This window comes from Leuciscus leuciscus (assembly GCF_965113295.1).
Source record: "Leuciscus leuciscus genome assembly, chromosome: 5".
In the NCBI taxonomy this organism is placed as follows: domain Eukaryota; kingdom Metazoa; phylum Chordata; class Actinopteri; order Cypriniformes; family Leuciscidae; genus Leuciscus; species Leuciscus leuciscus.
Genome location: NC_138729.1, coordinates 11,341,662 through 11,357,514, shown reverse-complemented (window position 1 = coordinate 11,357,514; position 15,853 = coordinate 11,341,662). Strand labels below are relative to the sequence as shown.

Here is a 15,853-nt window from a genome sequence, read left to right as displayed (position 1 = left end):
GGCTCTGATTTTTCTTCCAGGTTTTTGAACTACAATCTGAGCAGCTCTATGTGCCATTTGAGTGAGTGACATGGTATTCTAAGACACAGCAATAAAATGCTATATAATATGTTATAGCCTAACTGAAGGCCTGGCGTGTTCATATTCTATGGGAAATAGATATTTTACAGAGACGAAATGACATTACGTCTCTGTAAAATATCTATTTCCCATAGAATAATGTGTACAAAGAGCTTGGAATGTCATTCATAAGCATGATCCAATTAGCCTTTGCTGGTGGAAGACACTGTAATGCTGTGTTTTTGACAACTTGGAAATCAAAATTTCCACCCCCTATTTGAAAATAATTGCGCTGAAGGTTGGACATTTCAACTTGTAAAGTTGGAACAGACTGATATAACACCATCTTCAATGGGGCCATGATGTCATTTCCAAGATGGCAACATCTTGCTGAAACCATAGATATTTATACATAGATGCCACAATCGCCAGCTCCAGTACGTCGGCAGACCCGCCATCTTGAAATGGTCAACGTGTCATCACTCACAATAAGCCTGCATTCGAAATTGCATACTTACTAGATAGTAGCTGGAAAACAGTAGCCTATGTGACAAAAGAAGTATGTCTGAACAGACATAATAAAGTAGGCAAAAAGAACCCGGATGAACCCGTAATTCTGAAGTTTGTGGACACTTTATTATCCCCAGAAGCCACAGGAGAGGATTTATTAATGGCATGCAGTGAAGTGACACAACTGACACTGGTCACATGATAATGACAGCATGTAGTATGTCTAGATTACATTTATACTATACACACACTCATACTATATAGAGCATAATTTTAAGTGGTCATGAAGTAATTACTTCAAAAAATGAAAGAATTCAGAAAATGCGATTTCGGATATAGCCTAAGATCAATAAAGCCACAACAGCTTCTGGTTGTAAAAACCACAGAGATTTAAATTCCCAAAGACGGCTTATGTATAGCGGCACATTGACACAGACACTAATGAGGAATCTATGTACAGTATGGCTATATATGACTGAAACTGTCTTGGTGAGTCATGGCACAATCTTGTTTTGTTTCCATTTAACCCTGACATGTGATTAACTGCAATGCTTTGAGGTAAGAAGTAGAAAATTAAAGGGAACTTTGTCTGGAACAAAACAACTATACATCATACAACCCCTTCCAGACAAAGTATAGGCAGTTCATAGTCAGAATAAACTGTATGGACAAGACTTTAGCAAAAAAATATGGTAAACCAGGAAGACAATGGAATAAAACGGTCTATTTATACACCAATTTGATGTACATGTATAATGAATGCTAGACATACATTTTGATTTGTAGAAACAATAAAATAGGCTATACATTTTAAGCAAACAACCACGTGCTTTTTAAATTAAAGGCTTTTATCCATCATGATGTAGAGAATATGAATTGCACACTTAAATACCTTGGTCAATGGCACAATAGTAATACAGCAGGATAAAATGTACAAAAATTAAAGAGAAGAAATGTTTGCTCATTTTTTTGTTTGTTTGCTTTTTTGTTCACGCCATAACTGCTCGCTTTGAGTGGACATTTTTCTTATGGGAAAACCTTGTATATGGTCTCTGTAGTTCTCCAGGTGGGATGAATATATCTGCAGGTTTAGCTGAGGTCTGTGTATTTTCAGTAGTTGTCGTGAAGTCTATTGTTGCATACTCTGTGTTGTGGCAGTTTGGAGTCTGTCTCAGTTTTCCCCTGCTGGTCGCATTTTCGGACTGTAGGACTTGAACGTCTGCGTAGTGTAAACCATCCTCATTCTGCTTGCGTTTCTTATTCACCTGGGCATACTGTGGTTCAGCGGACACACAGTCATACACATGAACATCAACACGGGCCTGCTATGAAAAAAAAAAGCTGTTATCACAAAAACATTTACATATATTCGGATAAAAGTAACATTTTGTTGTGTCCAGTTTAACCAACACACCTCATGGGGAGGAACCACAGGTGGACCTGTTGTAAAGATGTACATGGCAATCAACATCACAACAACTGTATAATCAAAGTTTCCTTTTAATCTACAAACCCAAATCCAGAAAAGTTGGGACATTTTGTAAAATGCAATACAATCAAGAATCTGTGATTTGCTCATTCTCATTAACCTTTATTTAACTGACAAAAGTACAAAGAAAAGATTTTCAAAGTTTTTACTGACCAACTTATTTTGTGAATAGGGCCTATAAGCAAATTTTTATTTTGAGACTGCAACACACTCCAAAAAAGTAATGACAGAGCAGAGGCATGTGTACCACTGTGCAGAGGTCGCTTTAACCGAAAATGTTAATTGATGGAATTTTTTTTGCAGTGACGCAAAATTCTGAAAGCTGAGCATCTCCGCCTAGAACTGATGCATAGATTTAGTTGCGTAACAGAGATTCAAGTGGCATTCCTTTGTAGGGGGATTTACAGTTAAGACCTGGACCAGATATGATGAATGAAGACCAGGAGTCAGAGATGCAATCAACTGAAGAAAATCTTACTGAAGTATAGATCGCAGGTTCATCAGCAGAAGTCAGCTTCAACACTCACAAGGAGTTTGTAGGCCGCTCTCTTACATTCTCAAAACAACAGCAATTACACTCTAACACGTCACTAACTACGTCATCACGTCAGGTTGAATAATTCTGACGGGTTAAGGCACAGATACACTTAGAAAATGTTCATATATGGGCTGTTAGCCAGAAGCAAATCACCACTGATTATCAGAATGATGACCAAAATCCCAGTTTAGGCACAAAGTGACCCACTGAGGTCACAAATCTGAGTTCCTATGTTCCAGTTTGTCACCCCTGCATGTCAGTTGCTCACCTCACAACGTCCTGTAAAAAAGGATACTGACACACACACCCACAGATACACAGCTTATTCAAGGTTAGTTGGCCAAGCTCTAGCTCGGATTAGGAAACTTTTCCAAAAACATACTGATAAGATGTACTTTCTCTCAATAAGAGGTTCAGACAATATTTGTCAATTGTTCTGTAGTGATTAAAGATGGAATGTAAAGTACATTTTTTAACTAACAGCCCCTTTCACACAGCGTGTTGATCCCGGGAAATTGCCGTAAAATTGCTAGAGTGCCTTCTGTGTTGCAAACGCAAACGCAAACACGTCCCAGGATTGATGCCGGGATCGATGCCGGGATGGGGACCTGGTAACATTGCTGGGATCAGTCCCGGAACGCGCCCTGTGTGAACAAAAGCCAGGACCAATGCCGTAAGGGGTGTGTCGTAGTGATGACGCACGTGCCATCGCACAGGCCTTTCTACAACCTATGCTATAGCATATGAGGAACGAGCCACTTGGCAATCCCAGTGGTGCTACTGGGGAGTATGGACTCGTCTTCATGTAGAAATGACGAATAGGAGTTATCAGCAGAACTGACATCTGACAGGAGTATTCACATCCTGACGTCACGTGTCTTTACGGGATCTTTACGATGTGTGTGAACGTACACCCAGATTCCTGAAAATCACTGGCAGTGTGAATGAACCAAAATCAAACGATCCCGTAACGATCAAATGAACACATTATCCGTGTATTTTCCCGAATCTCTGTGTGAAAGGGGCTTAAGAATTGTCACGTAGGCAACAGACCTGAGTTACTCAAGTGACCTATAGGCCGTCAGGGTCAGCTAGAAGAGTAAATATGGTGTTGGGTGCTTTTCTCATGTAATTTAACTTTATCATTTTAATTTTATAAATAAATCTCATAAGCTTGAAGAAGTCATTCAAATCATTTGATATTTAGAAGAACATATATTGATTAATAACTTGATAACAACCACTCAAACAACATTGAAGCTGCAGTGGATTCAAGATAGAGGGTGACACGGGAGTGGATTTTCAAACCCCACACACAAAAAAAAAATCCCATCCCATTGAACTGAAATCCAGCTTAAACAATGCACAGTGCACACACATTAAATTTCATGTAAAATCATTCAAACACACACACACACACACACACACACACACACACACACACACACACACACACACACACACACACACACACACACACACACACACACACACGAGCACACATAATGCCATCTTTCTCAAGTCGTAAAATGTTTGTGTTTCTTCAGACCGCCCAGAAATGTCGGTGAGCACAACTGAGGTATCATTTTCCGACAGTAGTCATTGCAGCGTGGCTTTCATGTCTGACTCCACTTTGATTATGAATTTTCACAGCTACAAAGTGCATGAGGAGGCCTTCTTCTTTTATATTATTGGTTGGCATTGGCATACCAACTTGGTCCATTACCGCCACCAGCTGTTACGGGTGGAGCACATAAACGGTATATTTGTGTATAAAGTTTGGTATCATGTTATTACGATTCCCGGTCCCGCCCACTCCTGTCCCAATCACGTGATTAATAGTGATTTTGTTTCTCATTCTGTGGGATTCCCTCCCAAAAGCCTATAATTCAAGAATCCATCCCTTCACCTTGATGCAGCAGCAGACTGTTTTAAGTGACAATGGGTTTTCCAAAGAATAACAGAATATCATGACAGCTTCTCATACTATGCCATCTGAGGGCTCAAAGGTCACACACATTCAACGGAGGGTTCCTGCCTCGCCCTACACAGACTGAGATTTCTCTGGATTCTTTTCACAATATTATGTATGGTAGAAGGTGAAAGACCTAAATTCTTTGCAATCTTGCATTTAGAAATGTGATTTTTGAATTATTTGACAATTCTCGCATGCTATTTGGTACCAAGTGATGGGCCATGATGACCTAAGACTGAGATCACGATACCCTCACCTACCAATTCACCTACTTATTGTGGACTGTTTCAAAAAATTTAACTTGGAAAAGCTATAAGCTTTTCACTTTTATTTTGCCTCTGTCCCAACTTGATGTTGCAGCCATCAAAATCAAAATTTGTTTATATTTACTAAATAAGTTGGTCAGTAAAAACTTTGAAAATGTGTAAGGTTAAAGAGTATTAACAAATACATTTTTACAAAATGTCCCAACTTTTCTGGATTTGGGGTTGTATTATCTCATAAATGTAGCTAAGATTTTTTATTGTTACCTTTTCCTTTTGCCCGTTTTTGTGAAAGTTTTCTTGGATTTATTCCCCATCTAAGGAACGAAAAACATACAACATTAAAAAACAGAAGTTGGTTTATTTGTTCTGTTGTGTATTTCCCTAAATGAAAAAAATTTATCAATAACTTATCTCTTGTGAAAATGAGTGCTCTTAATTCTATTCAATGTGTTCTTCTAGAGTACCTCCAATCTTAATTTAATATAGAGTACACATTAATGACTATGTTTCTAAGTACCTAAAAAAGTACATTTTGTAATGTCAAGTAAAAGTAGTGTTATTTGATATTATAAGTTAGCTATATGTATAATTGCAACTTCATTATTACAAATGTGTAATTATTACAAATGAAGAGTTCAGATGCAAAAGCCTGTAAGTGCCATCTGAAAAATTCTTCTAGAATGATCATTTTTATGAAGCTTGTATATTTAAGTTCAGTAATTTCACTTAAATGGCAATGAAAATGACCTATTAATTGCCATTTAAGTGAAATTACTGAACTTAAATAAACGAGCTTGATAAAAATGATCATTCTAGAAGAAAATTTCAGATGGCACTTAGAGGTTTTTGCATCTGAACTCTTCAAATATTTAACTACATGACGTAACATTTTCAGTAAAAAAATAACATTTTAGTATATTTTAAGTTTAACTCATTACACTTAAATCATATTTCAAAGACAAAAGAAGTAATTATGAAATTACATATTAAATGTATTATATATATGAATTAATTTAATTGCAAATAACATGCAATGAAGTGACAGAAAACTTTAGCACTTAAGTACATTATTTTAAAATATAAAATTTCTGTAATAAGTACTATTTTTTTTTTAAATCACTATGCTAAAGTGTACTTTTTCACAATGTATATGAGGTAGAATAGTCAACTTTTTTACTCTTTTGTTCCGTTAAATCCTAATGCAATGCGCTTTCCTCTTTTCTGAACAATGCAAAAATGTATCATATCTGGTTTGGCTTTTCTGATGTCAAATAATTTCGACAGCATTTGTGTTAAAACTTCATATCAATTATGAACAGACAAAGGGGATCAATATTTCTCAAAGTATGACCTGTAAAAGTTATCATTATGGTAAATAGTGGTCAGAACACTCTTTAGTTATACAAATGAATCTAGTTTGAAGTAGTTTCCTCCCCATCAAGATCCTACTGCTATAAAACAATCATATGTCATAGAACCCTGTAGCTTTTGAATAGATAAATACTGTAAATCAAGCCCAGTACGTTTAAAACAATTCAAAGATACACATTTTTAACTACTTACTTTTCCACTGTTTTGGTTACATTGCTCCCCATGGCAGAGATCGTGGTCAGAGCACGGTTAGCCTAGTGTTGATCATTTGCTCATATTCCATTTCCTGGTTCCTCTGTAACTTGAGTCCTGCAGGTGTTCCTCATAAAGAAAGCTACCTTTGTACTTCCAACTGCAATGCCCCAATCGTAGAGGCTGACCTTGAGGTCATGAATGTTTGACAATATCTTTAATGTTGTATATTTTAATATCTTTGCAGTCCTTCATTCACGAACAGGATGAAAGTATAGGTAACTAGAGATCTCCTTGTGTTTACAGAGATCTTCCTTAGTTTATAGCATTGTATGCTATTGTAATATCCACAATCATGTGAATGTAAACAAGTAAAAATGATCGTATCTTTCTGTTTGAGCATCCCAACAAGCTAGGCATGAAACTGAAATTCACCCTATTTTCGTACTTTTTTTAATCACAATGTCATAATAACTACACCTTCCAGTCAAATTACAGACTTCTCTCTGGTGATGTATGCCAGACTTCTCAAAGCATTAAATTTGCCTAAACTCTGCCTTTCTTACAATAGATTGCAAACTCAAAGTCAGATCTGCTTCCATCCAATCAAAAACCTAGAATCAAGTCTACCACATTGTTTTATTTTTCCACAATCCATTTTACTCAGATGTATGTCACAATACGGTAGAAAATATCTGTCACGCACCGTTACAACTTTAACATAGCAACATTGGCTCAACCAATGGTACGAGTTTGTGGCGAGACTATCTTTTTGGCCAACCTAAAGCAGACGAACTGTGGAAACCGGTTTCAAAATGACATCATTTTTGCAATACCTGGAAGTCATAAAACTGAGGCAAGACCATTATAAATACTTGCTATCTAAGCAGAAAAGTTTATTACAAAACAATATTTATCTAGCAAAAATACACACATGGCCACACATCCAGCTTATCCCGTTTATCCCGAGGCAACTTAACGTGCATCATAAAATTACAGTTTGTACAGTATTTTTTTTTAAATGAAGTCTTTTATGCTATTTAAAATAACCGTTTTCTATTTTAATATATTTTAAAATCTAGTTTATTTCTGTGATGACAAATCTAAGTTTTCAGCATAATTTCTGCAGTCTTCAGTGTCACATGATCCTTCAGAAATCATTTTAATATTCTGTCCCCTTAAAATGACAACTTTGTACCTTATTTACCCGTAAAAGTACTAAAATGGCTAATAAAATGCACCTTGTGTCTGACAGTGAAAGTCTAAAGTCTATTCAAAAGTCTGGGGTAAGTAAAAAAAAAAATGTTTTAAAGGGGGGAAAAATAAGAAAAAGTGTCAGTAAAGATATTTATAATGTTACAAAAGATTTCTAATTAAATTATCCCTGTTCTTTTGAACTTTAAATACATCAAAATATCCTGAAGAAGATCCACAAAAATAATAAGCAGCAAAACATTTTCAGTATTGATAATAATAAACCATTATTAGCCTAATGATTGAGCACCGTTAATAATTTATAAAATTAAGCACCAAATCAGCATATTAGAATGATTTCTGAAGGTTCAATGGAAACAGAAGACTAGAGTAATGATGCTGAAAATTCAGCTTTGCATCACAGGAACAAATGACATTTCAAAAATGTGTAAAATTATAATTGTAAATAAAATGTTATATATTTCACAATATTACTGTTTCTTCTATAATGCAGCCTTATTGACCACAAAAACATTAAACAATGTTAATTATTCCAAACTTTTCACCAGTATTGAATTTTCAGACTCAGAATAATCTGCAGACTTTATCTGCACTAATTTCGCTGGAAATCTGTGGAATGCAAACTGTGAAAGAACAGAACTGAGAGAACTTCTAATGACTCAAAATATCTTTTTTTTTTTTAAATAAACAAACACGCAAAATGTTGGGCATTCCAACTCCATAGACTTTTCTATGGTGTCTTTCCATGTGGGATTCCATGTGGGCCTGCTTCTATCAGTCTACTTCATTAACTTTTGCTTTCCTTGTTGTCCACTTTAATCTTGAGCTGGTTGATTTTAGGCTCCAGGTCCTCAGTTTTTCGTGGTGCCTGGATACACATTATCCCGTCATGTGAGATGGACACCTGCACCAGCAGTGGATCCACACCCATTGGCAAGATATACGTGCGGGTAAACTCACGACTCACGAAGCCGTGCTGGTCCATTCGCTGAGCGTGACGTCCAGTCACCTCCAACAGGTTGTCCACAGTTCGCACACTGATCTCATCTGGTGTGAACTGGCACACGTCCAGCAATACTCGATACCAGTCATCTTCACTGTCTACCTGAGAGAAGCCCCTCTCGAGCTGCTTGTTGATGCGGGGACGAATGTAGTAACCGTGGTATAGGACAGGGGCCAACAGGTCCTTGGGACACAGTGCTGAGAGGGTGAGAAAAAAAAAGAAAAAAAATCATAACCATAATAATACGCTCACAATGCTTCCACTGACATGTAAATGACACAACACAATCACAGCCAATCTGAACATCTTTAATGCCTATCCTATGTTCCATTCAACTTGGTATATCAGAATTTTCTCCTTCCTGCTTGGAAAAGTGCAAGTGGATGCCAATTAAAGTCGGACTTTGAACCTTTGAAAGGTCATGCAGGCAATATGATGATACAAAAATCAAGTGCCAAGTTCTTAAAAATTTACTCTCTTTGTTCGTGTTTCATATATAGTAGTTCTCAAGTTTAAATAATGTACAGAAATAATAATTCCTTGTTACAGTACTACTGCATACTTTTTTTAAGTAAAAAAAATAAAATTTTACTACATAAATCATAATGAATTATTAAATCATAAAAGTTCTGGGAAAGTTCCACCTGAATGACATTAGATACAACCTAAACTAACCATGCCTTGCATTAAATGTGAAATTATCTGACATTTTAAGAAGATTATTGACCTCTCTCTTATTTAATTTACTGTATTATATTTTTTTCTGCATGAAAAGATATAATTTCCTGTGGGCTGCAAACTAAATATATTTAAAACAATTAATATTTTAATAATTACATTTTTAATTAAGTCATTTCCAGTGTTGGGCTTAACACGATTTACGTAATCAGATTACTTTTTTTCAAGTAACTAGAAAAAGAAATGCATTACTTTTAAATTTACAACAAAATATCTAAGTTACTTTTTCAAATAAGTAACGCAAGTTACTTTGTTCTCCCATTTATTGACTGACAGCTCTCCCGTCCCCATGTTCAGAGAAATCGGGAGTAAATGAGCAGAGGTTGTGTACGATGTGTGAACATGATGGTAATTGTAGTTCTAGACTAAATGTGAGCATGCATTTACTCATATCATTTGCACAAAACAGATTTAAAATTCCCCAAAAGGAATAAAAACAGTGAAATGCAAAATCAGAATATTACGCAAACCTGCAATATATATTTTTAAATGACACAAATATAGCCTACTTTTTGTATTTAATCTCACTTTATTAATCAATATCTTTGCTGCTGACCCTTGATGATACAATTCGACCATACTAATAAGAAAAAATTACCATCATTGGTTCATTTTTAGAGAGTAACGCAATATTGTAATACTGCTTTGTCAATTGTCAAAACAAAAATGTAAATACAATATAGTTTATTTACTATTTTACATAAATTACACTTTAAAAACTATATACAGAATATATATATATATATATATATATATATAGTCATGGTTGGGTGGCTGTAACAAAGTACACGACCAAGGAGATACCCAAAATAGTCTTTAATTGTAGATTCAAACAAGGAAACACGCAGGAGATAACTTCGAGAAACTGAATTGCACACCACTTCGACATGAACGTTAAACAAGCCAAGACCAAGAACTGACAGAAACTGAGGGCTTAAGAACAAGGGCAAACAAAGGAGCTGACGAGTTAATTAACACTGGACAGGTGAATTAGATGAACCAATGAAACACATGGGAAGACTGGGTCAAAGGAAAACAGGCAAATAGAAACTGAACAAAGTTCAGAAAACAAAGACAAAACCGAACATAACCCTGACAGTACTCAACCTACAGGAAGGTGCAACCTCACTCCAAAAAGAGTCCAAATGGGGAGGGAGGGGGTACCAAGTAAGTACCGGTAGTTCAGGGAAACAAGGAGGCACTGGCAGTTCAGGGAGCCAGGGAGGATCGGCCTCCGTTGCCTTGACCCAAGAGCTTGGCTTGGCTTGGCCACTATGGCGGGGGACGCAAAGCAAAACCAACCTACCACCCAGAGACATTATGGACAGTGAAACGCTCTCTGGGCTGAGCCCTGGAATTTCCCTCTCGAGAACAGGCTCGGGGACTTAACTCACTGTAACAGGCTCGGAAATTTCTCTCACTGGAACGGACTCAGGAATTTCTCTCACTGGAACGGATTTGGGAATTTCACATTCAGGAATGGACGCGGGAAATTCTCTCACTGGAACGGACTCGGGAATTTCACACTCAGGAACGGACTCGGGAATTTAACACTCTGGAACAGACTCTGGAGTTTCAGTCACTGGAACAGACTCTAGAATTTCAGTCTCTGGAACAGACTCTGGAATTTCAGTCTCTGGAAAAGACTCTGGAATTTCAGTCTCTGGAACAGACTCTGGAATGTCAGTCTCTGTAACAGACTCTGGAATTTCAGTCTCTGGAACAGACTCTGGAATTTCAGTCTCTGGAACAGACTCTGGAATTTCAGTCTCTGGAACAGACTCTGGAATTTCAGTCTCTGGAACAGACTCTGGAATTTCAGTCTCTGGAACAGACTCTGGAATTTCAGTCTCTGGAACAGACTCTGGAATTTCAGTCTCTGGAACAGACTCAGGAATTTCAGTCTCTGGAACAGACTCAGGAATTTCAGTCTCTGGAACAGACTCAGGAATTTCAGTCTCTAGAGCAGATTCAGAGATTTCCTTTACTTTCCAGTCTCTGACTCCAGACTCTGTGATATTTCACACACTGGAACGGACTTTGGAGTAAAGGTGGTAAAGTCCATGGAAGGCTCGGGCACAGGCTTGGAATGAGCTGGAGAGCCCAAATGCTTTCTGGATGTAACTGGATGATAGTTTATATTGACCTCTTTAATTTCTTCAACAAGAAAATCTAAACCATTTAGCCAGAGGACATGATCAATCAACTAAGGGTATATAACAATCCCCAGGAGATAGGAATTGAAATAAATCATCATCCAGTCCCATCCAAAAGCATGCATTGAGCATTGAATTGCTCCAGCTCAACAAATGGGACAGCTCCAGGAATTCCTCCACGAATTGTCCCAGGAATTCCTCCATGAATTGTTCAAGAGGTCGGCCTCATTGTCGGAGGGAGAAGAGGAGATGATCTTCAGCATGCTTTCTTGCCCCAGCCAGATCCATCTCTTTCCTTCTTGTTTCTTGAGGTCCTGGATTCTGTCACGGTTGGGTGGCTGTAACAAAGCGCATGACAAAGGAGATACTCAAAACAGTCTTTAATTGTAGATTCAAACAAGGAAACACGCAGGAGATAACTTGGAGAAACTGAATAGCACAACCACTTCGGCATAAATGTTAAACAATCCAGGACCAAGAACTGACAGAAACTGAGGGCTTAAGGGCAAACAAATGAGCTGTCGAGTTAATTAATGAGTGACAGGTGAATTAGATGAACCAATGAAACACATGGGAAGACTGGGTCAAAGGAAAACAGGCAAACATGAAACTGAACACAATGAAAACAAAGACAAAACCGAAAATAACCCTGACATTACTCCCCTCTCCCGGAAGGCGCAACCTCATTCCATAAATTCGGTTATAGAGGTTGTCACTCCCGTAAACTAAACAGCGTGTGAATGTAACCATATTAAGGACAAAAAAAGTAGTATCATGTCATTTACCCTGAATCAATTTACTACTGTTCAAGTACCTAAGAACTGCATCAAAATATAAAGCTCTGCCTTCTAGATTCTAAGTGTAAATAGTGTTCTAGAACACACAGGAAATGTGTATGTCAAGTTTATTTAAAATTTGTGATACCAGCCACAGATCAAGACAAGGTTCTACTTACAGTGTCTATTTTTATCCTACAAGACACGTGACACCCTTACGCTGTTCTGTTCTAGCCTAACAGAGACAGGAGTCTTCACATTTGACTTCCAAATCTGCTGCTGAATTGTTTAATAGGAAGATCAGTTCATAATCAGGTATGATGGGGACAACAAGTTAAATTGGTCATGTCATGAGTGGAATTCTAAATTTAAGTTGTTGCTGAGGCACCACATTTCGTTGTAAGAGGAATACAGTCATAGTATGACAGCATTATATATTAATTGGCTATAGATCCACCCTTAATTCTGACAATCAAAATGTTTTGCTTATTATAACTGTTAAAATCAAATATGACCTACTGTATGAGACCTGCTGAAGTTAGAAGTTATTTTAAAGTCATCAAGACATTCAAAGCATGCAAGCCAATATCAGAATACAAGCAACGTAGACACATAGGCCTACATATACAATATACAAGATATTTTGCCTGAAATTTAAAATGAAAGACTCTGATTTTACTTACCCTCTGCAAAGTTCTGATCATAGATTCGAGGAGGAGTACACATCTCGTAATCCATACTCATTGGGTATGCATGAGGAACGGTGCGATCGGCCATCTTGATCTCTGTAGCAGGTTGCCAAGATAACTGGATAATTTACTGGATTGACTTCAATTACTCAGATTTTTGCCGTGTGATAGAAGCAGGAAGTATAGAAAGGGAGAGGGGCGGAAAGAACTACAGGGGAACGGAGAAGAGAGACTGCGCACTTGAGACAGGAGGGTGATAAATATTGCTACAAATAGCTTGTAGTAAACTCTGTGGAGCTGCATAGCCAACATATATACACAAATAGATATACACAAACACAGGGTGAATAAATGTAGAGATAGACTCACAAAGCCAAACAGTTTAACAGCTGATCATAAGTTGTAAAAAAGAAGACTAATGAAAAACACTTCTTAAATGTTTTATTTATTTTATTCTACAGTTTATAATGTACATAATGCATATCAATGGAAACATGCAAATTGATTAATATTCTAATTAAAAATAATAATTTATAATATTGCTTTTGCATTACACTAAATAGTTAAAGAGTTACACTATCATTCAAAAGTTTTTTTTTGAAAGAAAATAATACTTTTGTTCAGCAAGAATGCATTAAATTTGCCAAAGGTAATGGTAAAGATCTTATAAAGGATTTATATTTCAAATAAATGGTGTTCTTTTCAACTTTCTGTTCATTAACCTTTTAATTATAAACTTTTTGACTCAATGCTGTAGTTTGCACTTGTATATGTGCATCGATGCCTTAAAAGGTATTCTTGGTGCTTTTTGTGCTCCTATATCTTGTACTATATGGTATATGTTGTATGTTATATGTAGGCACCTTCCTGCCAAAGTAAATTCCTTGTCTGTATAAACATTCAGGGCGAATAAATGATTTCTGATTCTGATTCATGTATTAATTATGACAGCCTCAGACAGGATTGTCATAGGACAATCCAGGATTAACTCTGTGAAAACCCAACCCCATTGTAACACATACATTATGTAATCACATTACTTTTTGATGTAACTGAAAATTACATTCTAATTACACCAATACATTTATTTGCAGCCAAAAAAGTTACTGCAGATTAATTTTTTTCAAGAACAACAGTCACAGTAATAGTATGAATGGGAACTAGTGATGTATGATTAATCAGCATTTCCTCCCAATCTAAAATCAATACTTGGAAAATGAAACAAAGATATGACTCCTTAGATATTACTTGATGTTAAAACATTTTTTAACCTGCAAGAGTCTCCTAGAATAGAAGGAATGGATGGGTACAACTTGGCATCTCTGACTGACCGTCGGCCATCTTTGTTTGTAGAAAAAAAATTCCCCATATATTGGCTTGCCACTTGGTGGCAGTGTATAGGATGATGCATTAGTGTCCACTGTAGTGGTTGATGTGCAGCTAAGCCATCAAAACCCATGCATATGCAAGAAAATGGCTTTTTTAATATAGCTGTCCACTCTAGTGACCTCTTAGCGTGAAAGGGTTAAAGAATCATTAAAAAAGCTGCAAAACTGTTTTCAAAACTGTTAATAAGAAGAAATGTGGAGGACCAGAGAGCAGCGGATGGTCCGCAAGTCCACAGCGGAGGTGAAGCGATGTCTGACCTCTGTGGAGTTGACGTGCCGAGGGAGTCCGGCGAGATCGAATGGCCGATGGTCCATGCCGAGGTTGAGGGTGGAAGGAACGTAGGTGCAGGAGCCAGGGCGACAGGTCGAGGCAGAGCGTAGCGCACCGAGGCTGCAGGCTCCTCATGCCCAGGAGAAGATGGCTCCTTACAGGTCTGAGGTGGTACCACGCTACTGAGAGGCAGAGGTGGTGCCGAGGGACTGAAGGGTGACAGAGATGACTGGGTGGCAGTGGCACGGATGGCTGGAGACTGGGGGATAGACTGAAGTTCTATGCAGAAACCAGAAAAAAGTGTTCGGAATAGTTTGGAGAGGTGGTGGGAGACGGAGGCTGGGCGGGGCTACTGAGACAGGTAGAGGACTGACAGGTTCAGGAGTGACAGGTTCGGGCAACAGTACAGGGGCTAGACAAATCTCCTCTCCAAACTCAAAATCAAAAAGTGTCCTTGCCAAAAACGCACTCTCAGTAGCAGAGGGGGTGGGCGGGGCTCACTTCCGAACCCTCGACGTCCACCACTCCCTCAGCGATGGATGGCTTGGCCGGCTCACACACCTGGTCAGGCGCACGCTGCTCGGGCTCCGTGTCGATGTGGTCCATGGTCGCTCTTGTGGGCGCAGGCTCCTTCATCGCGGCGGTCTTCGTCAGGCTATTCTCGCCGTCCTGGTGGTTCTGGCAGGGCACTGGATGGAGAGTGGGGCTGGCGGCATCCTCGACGGTGAACGCAGATCCGCACGACGCCAGCACCCCATATATGTTGCGAACCTCCCTCGAGGAACCTCCCAGGATAACTGTGCACATGTGGCGGCATTGAGTCCAACATCCAGGAATGTGCACAGACAGTTATCTGGGAAGGTGGTCTGATGGGCCAGATCCAAAAATTATTCCAAGTGTTTCTTGAGGGAGCGTTCTCCCTGCTCAAGGCACATGAGTTTAACTGCTGGAAAGTCCATGGTGCAAGCAGCGGTGAAAAATGGAACAAAAACACTGAACACGAGTTTGGTCTAGTATTCTGTCACGGGTGGTTGCTGGCACTCAAACGTTTATTCTCCAAAGATCCAACAGAAAGGCAAACAGAGAGCAACACACACTTAACATAGACAATACCGGACACTGAACTGAAACAGAACTGAACATATACTGTATACAGGTGTTAATGATGGTGACTGATGTGTGCACAGCTGAACGTGATTAGTGTCAGTGACAACAA

At 38.2% G+C, this 15,853-nt stretch overlaps 2 protein-coding genes across 3 annotated transcripts; both read right to left on the bottom strand.

Moving 5' to 3' along the window:
* Window positions 1–674: 674 nt before the first annotated feature.
* LOC309498278 (uncharacterized protein) lies at window positions 675–6,575 on the bottom strand. 2 transcript variants are annotated; one of them, XM_082168885.1, is made up of 4 exons: window positions 6,402–6,575; window positions 5,103–5,152; window positions 1,985–2,010; window positions 675–1,895 (listed from the first exon to the last, which is right to left on the bottom strand). In XM_082168885.1, exons 1-4 carry the CDS (start codon window positions 6,431–6,433, stop codon window positions 1,560–1,562), a joined length of 444 nt encoding a protein of 147 aa, XP_082025011.1. In that variant the 5' UTR covers window positions 6,434–6,575; the 3' UTR covers window positions 675–1,559. The 2 variants fall into 2 exon arrangements, with proteins under 2 accessions (XP_082025011.1, XP_082025012.1); XM_082168886.1 differs by having other exon boundaries at window positions 675–1,892.
* A 397-nt stretch (window positions 6,576–6,972) lies between these two features.
* On the bottom strand, window positions 6,973–13,702 carry hspb2 (heat shock protein, alpha-crystallin-related, b2). The gene is made up of 2 exons (XM_082168884.1): window positions 12,973–13,702; window positions 6,973–8,816 (listed from the first exon to the last, which is right to left on the bottom strand). The coding sequence occupies exons 1-2, from the start codon at window positions 13,064–13,066 to the stop codon at window positions 8,404–8,406; spliced, it is 507 nt and encodes a 168-aa protein (XP_082025010.1). The 5' UTR covers window positions 13,067–13,702; the 3' UTR covers window positions 6,973–8,403.
* Window positions 13,703–15,853: the final 2,151 nt, after the last annotated feature.

Bases quoted from the DNA above. Each gene is read 5' to 3' on its own strand.
- LOC309498278 (XM_082168885.1), bottom strand. From the start codon at position 6,433: ATGGGGAGCAATGTAACCAAAACAGTGGAAAA. The intron at 2,011-5,102 runs GTAACAATAAAA...TCTTTACAACAG, and splicing joins AAAACGGGCAAAAGGAAAAG to GTCCACCTGTGGTTCCTCCC. The intron at 1,896-1,984 runs GTGTGTTGGTTA...TTTTTTTCATAG, and splicing joins CTGTGGTTCCTCCCCATGAG to CAGGCCCGTGTTGATGTTCA.
- hspb2 (XM_082168884.1), bottom strand. From the start codon at position 13,066: ATGGCCGATCGCACCGTTCCTCATGCATACCCAATGAGTATGGATTAC. The intron at 8,817-12,972 runs GTAAGTAAAATC...TCACCCTCTCAG, and splicing joins TGATCAGAACTTTGCAGAGG to CACTGTGTCCCAAGGACCTG.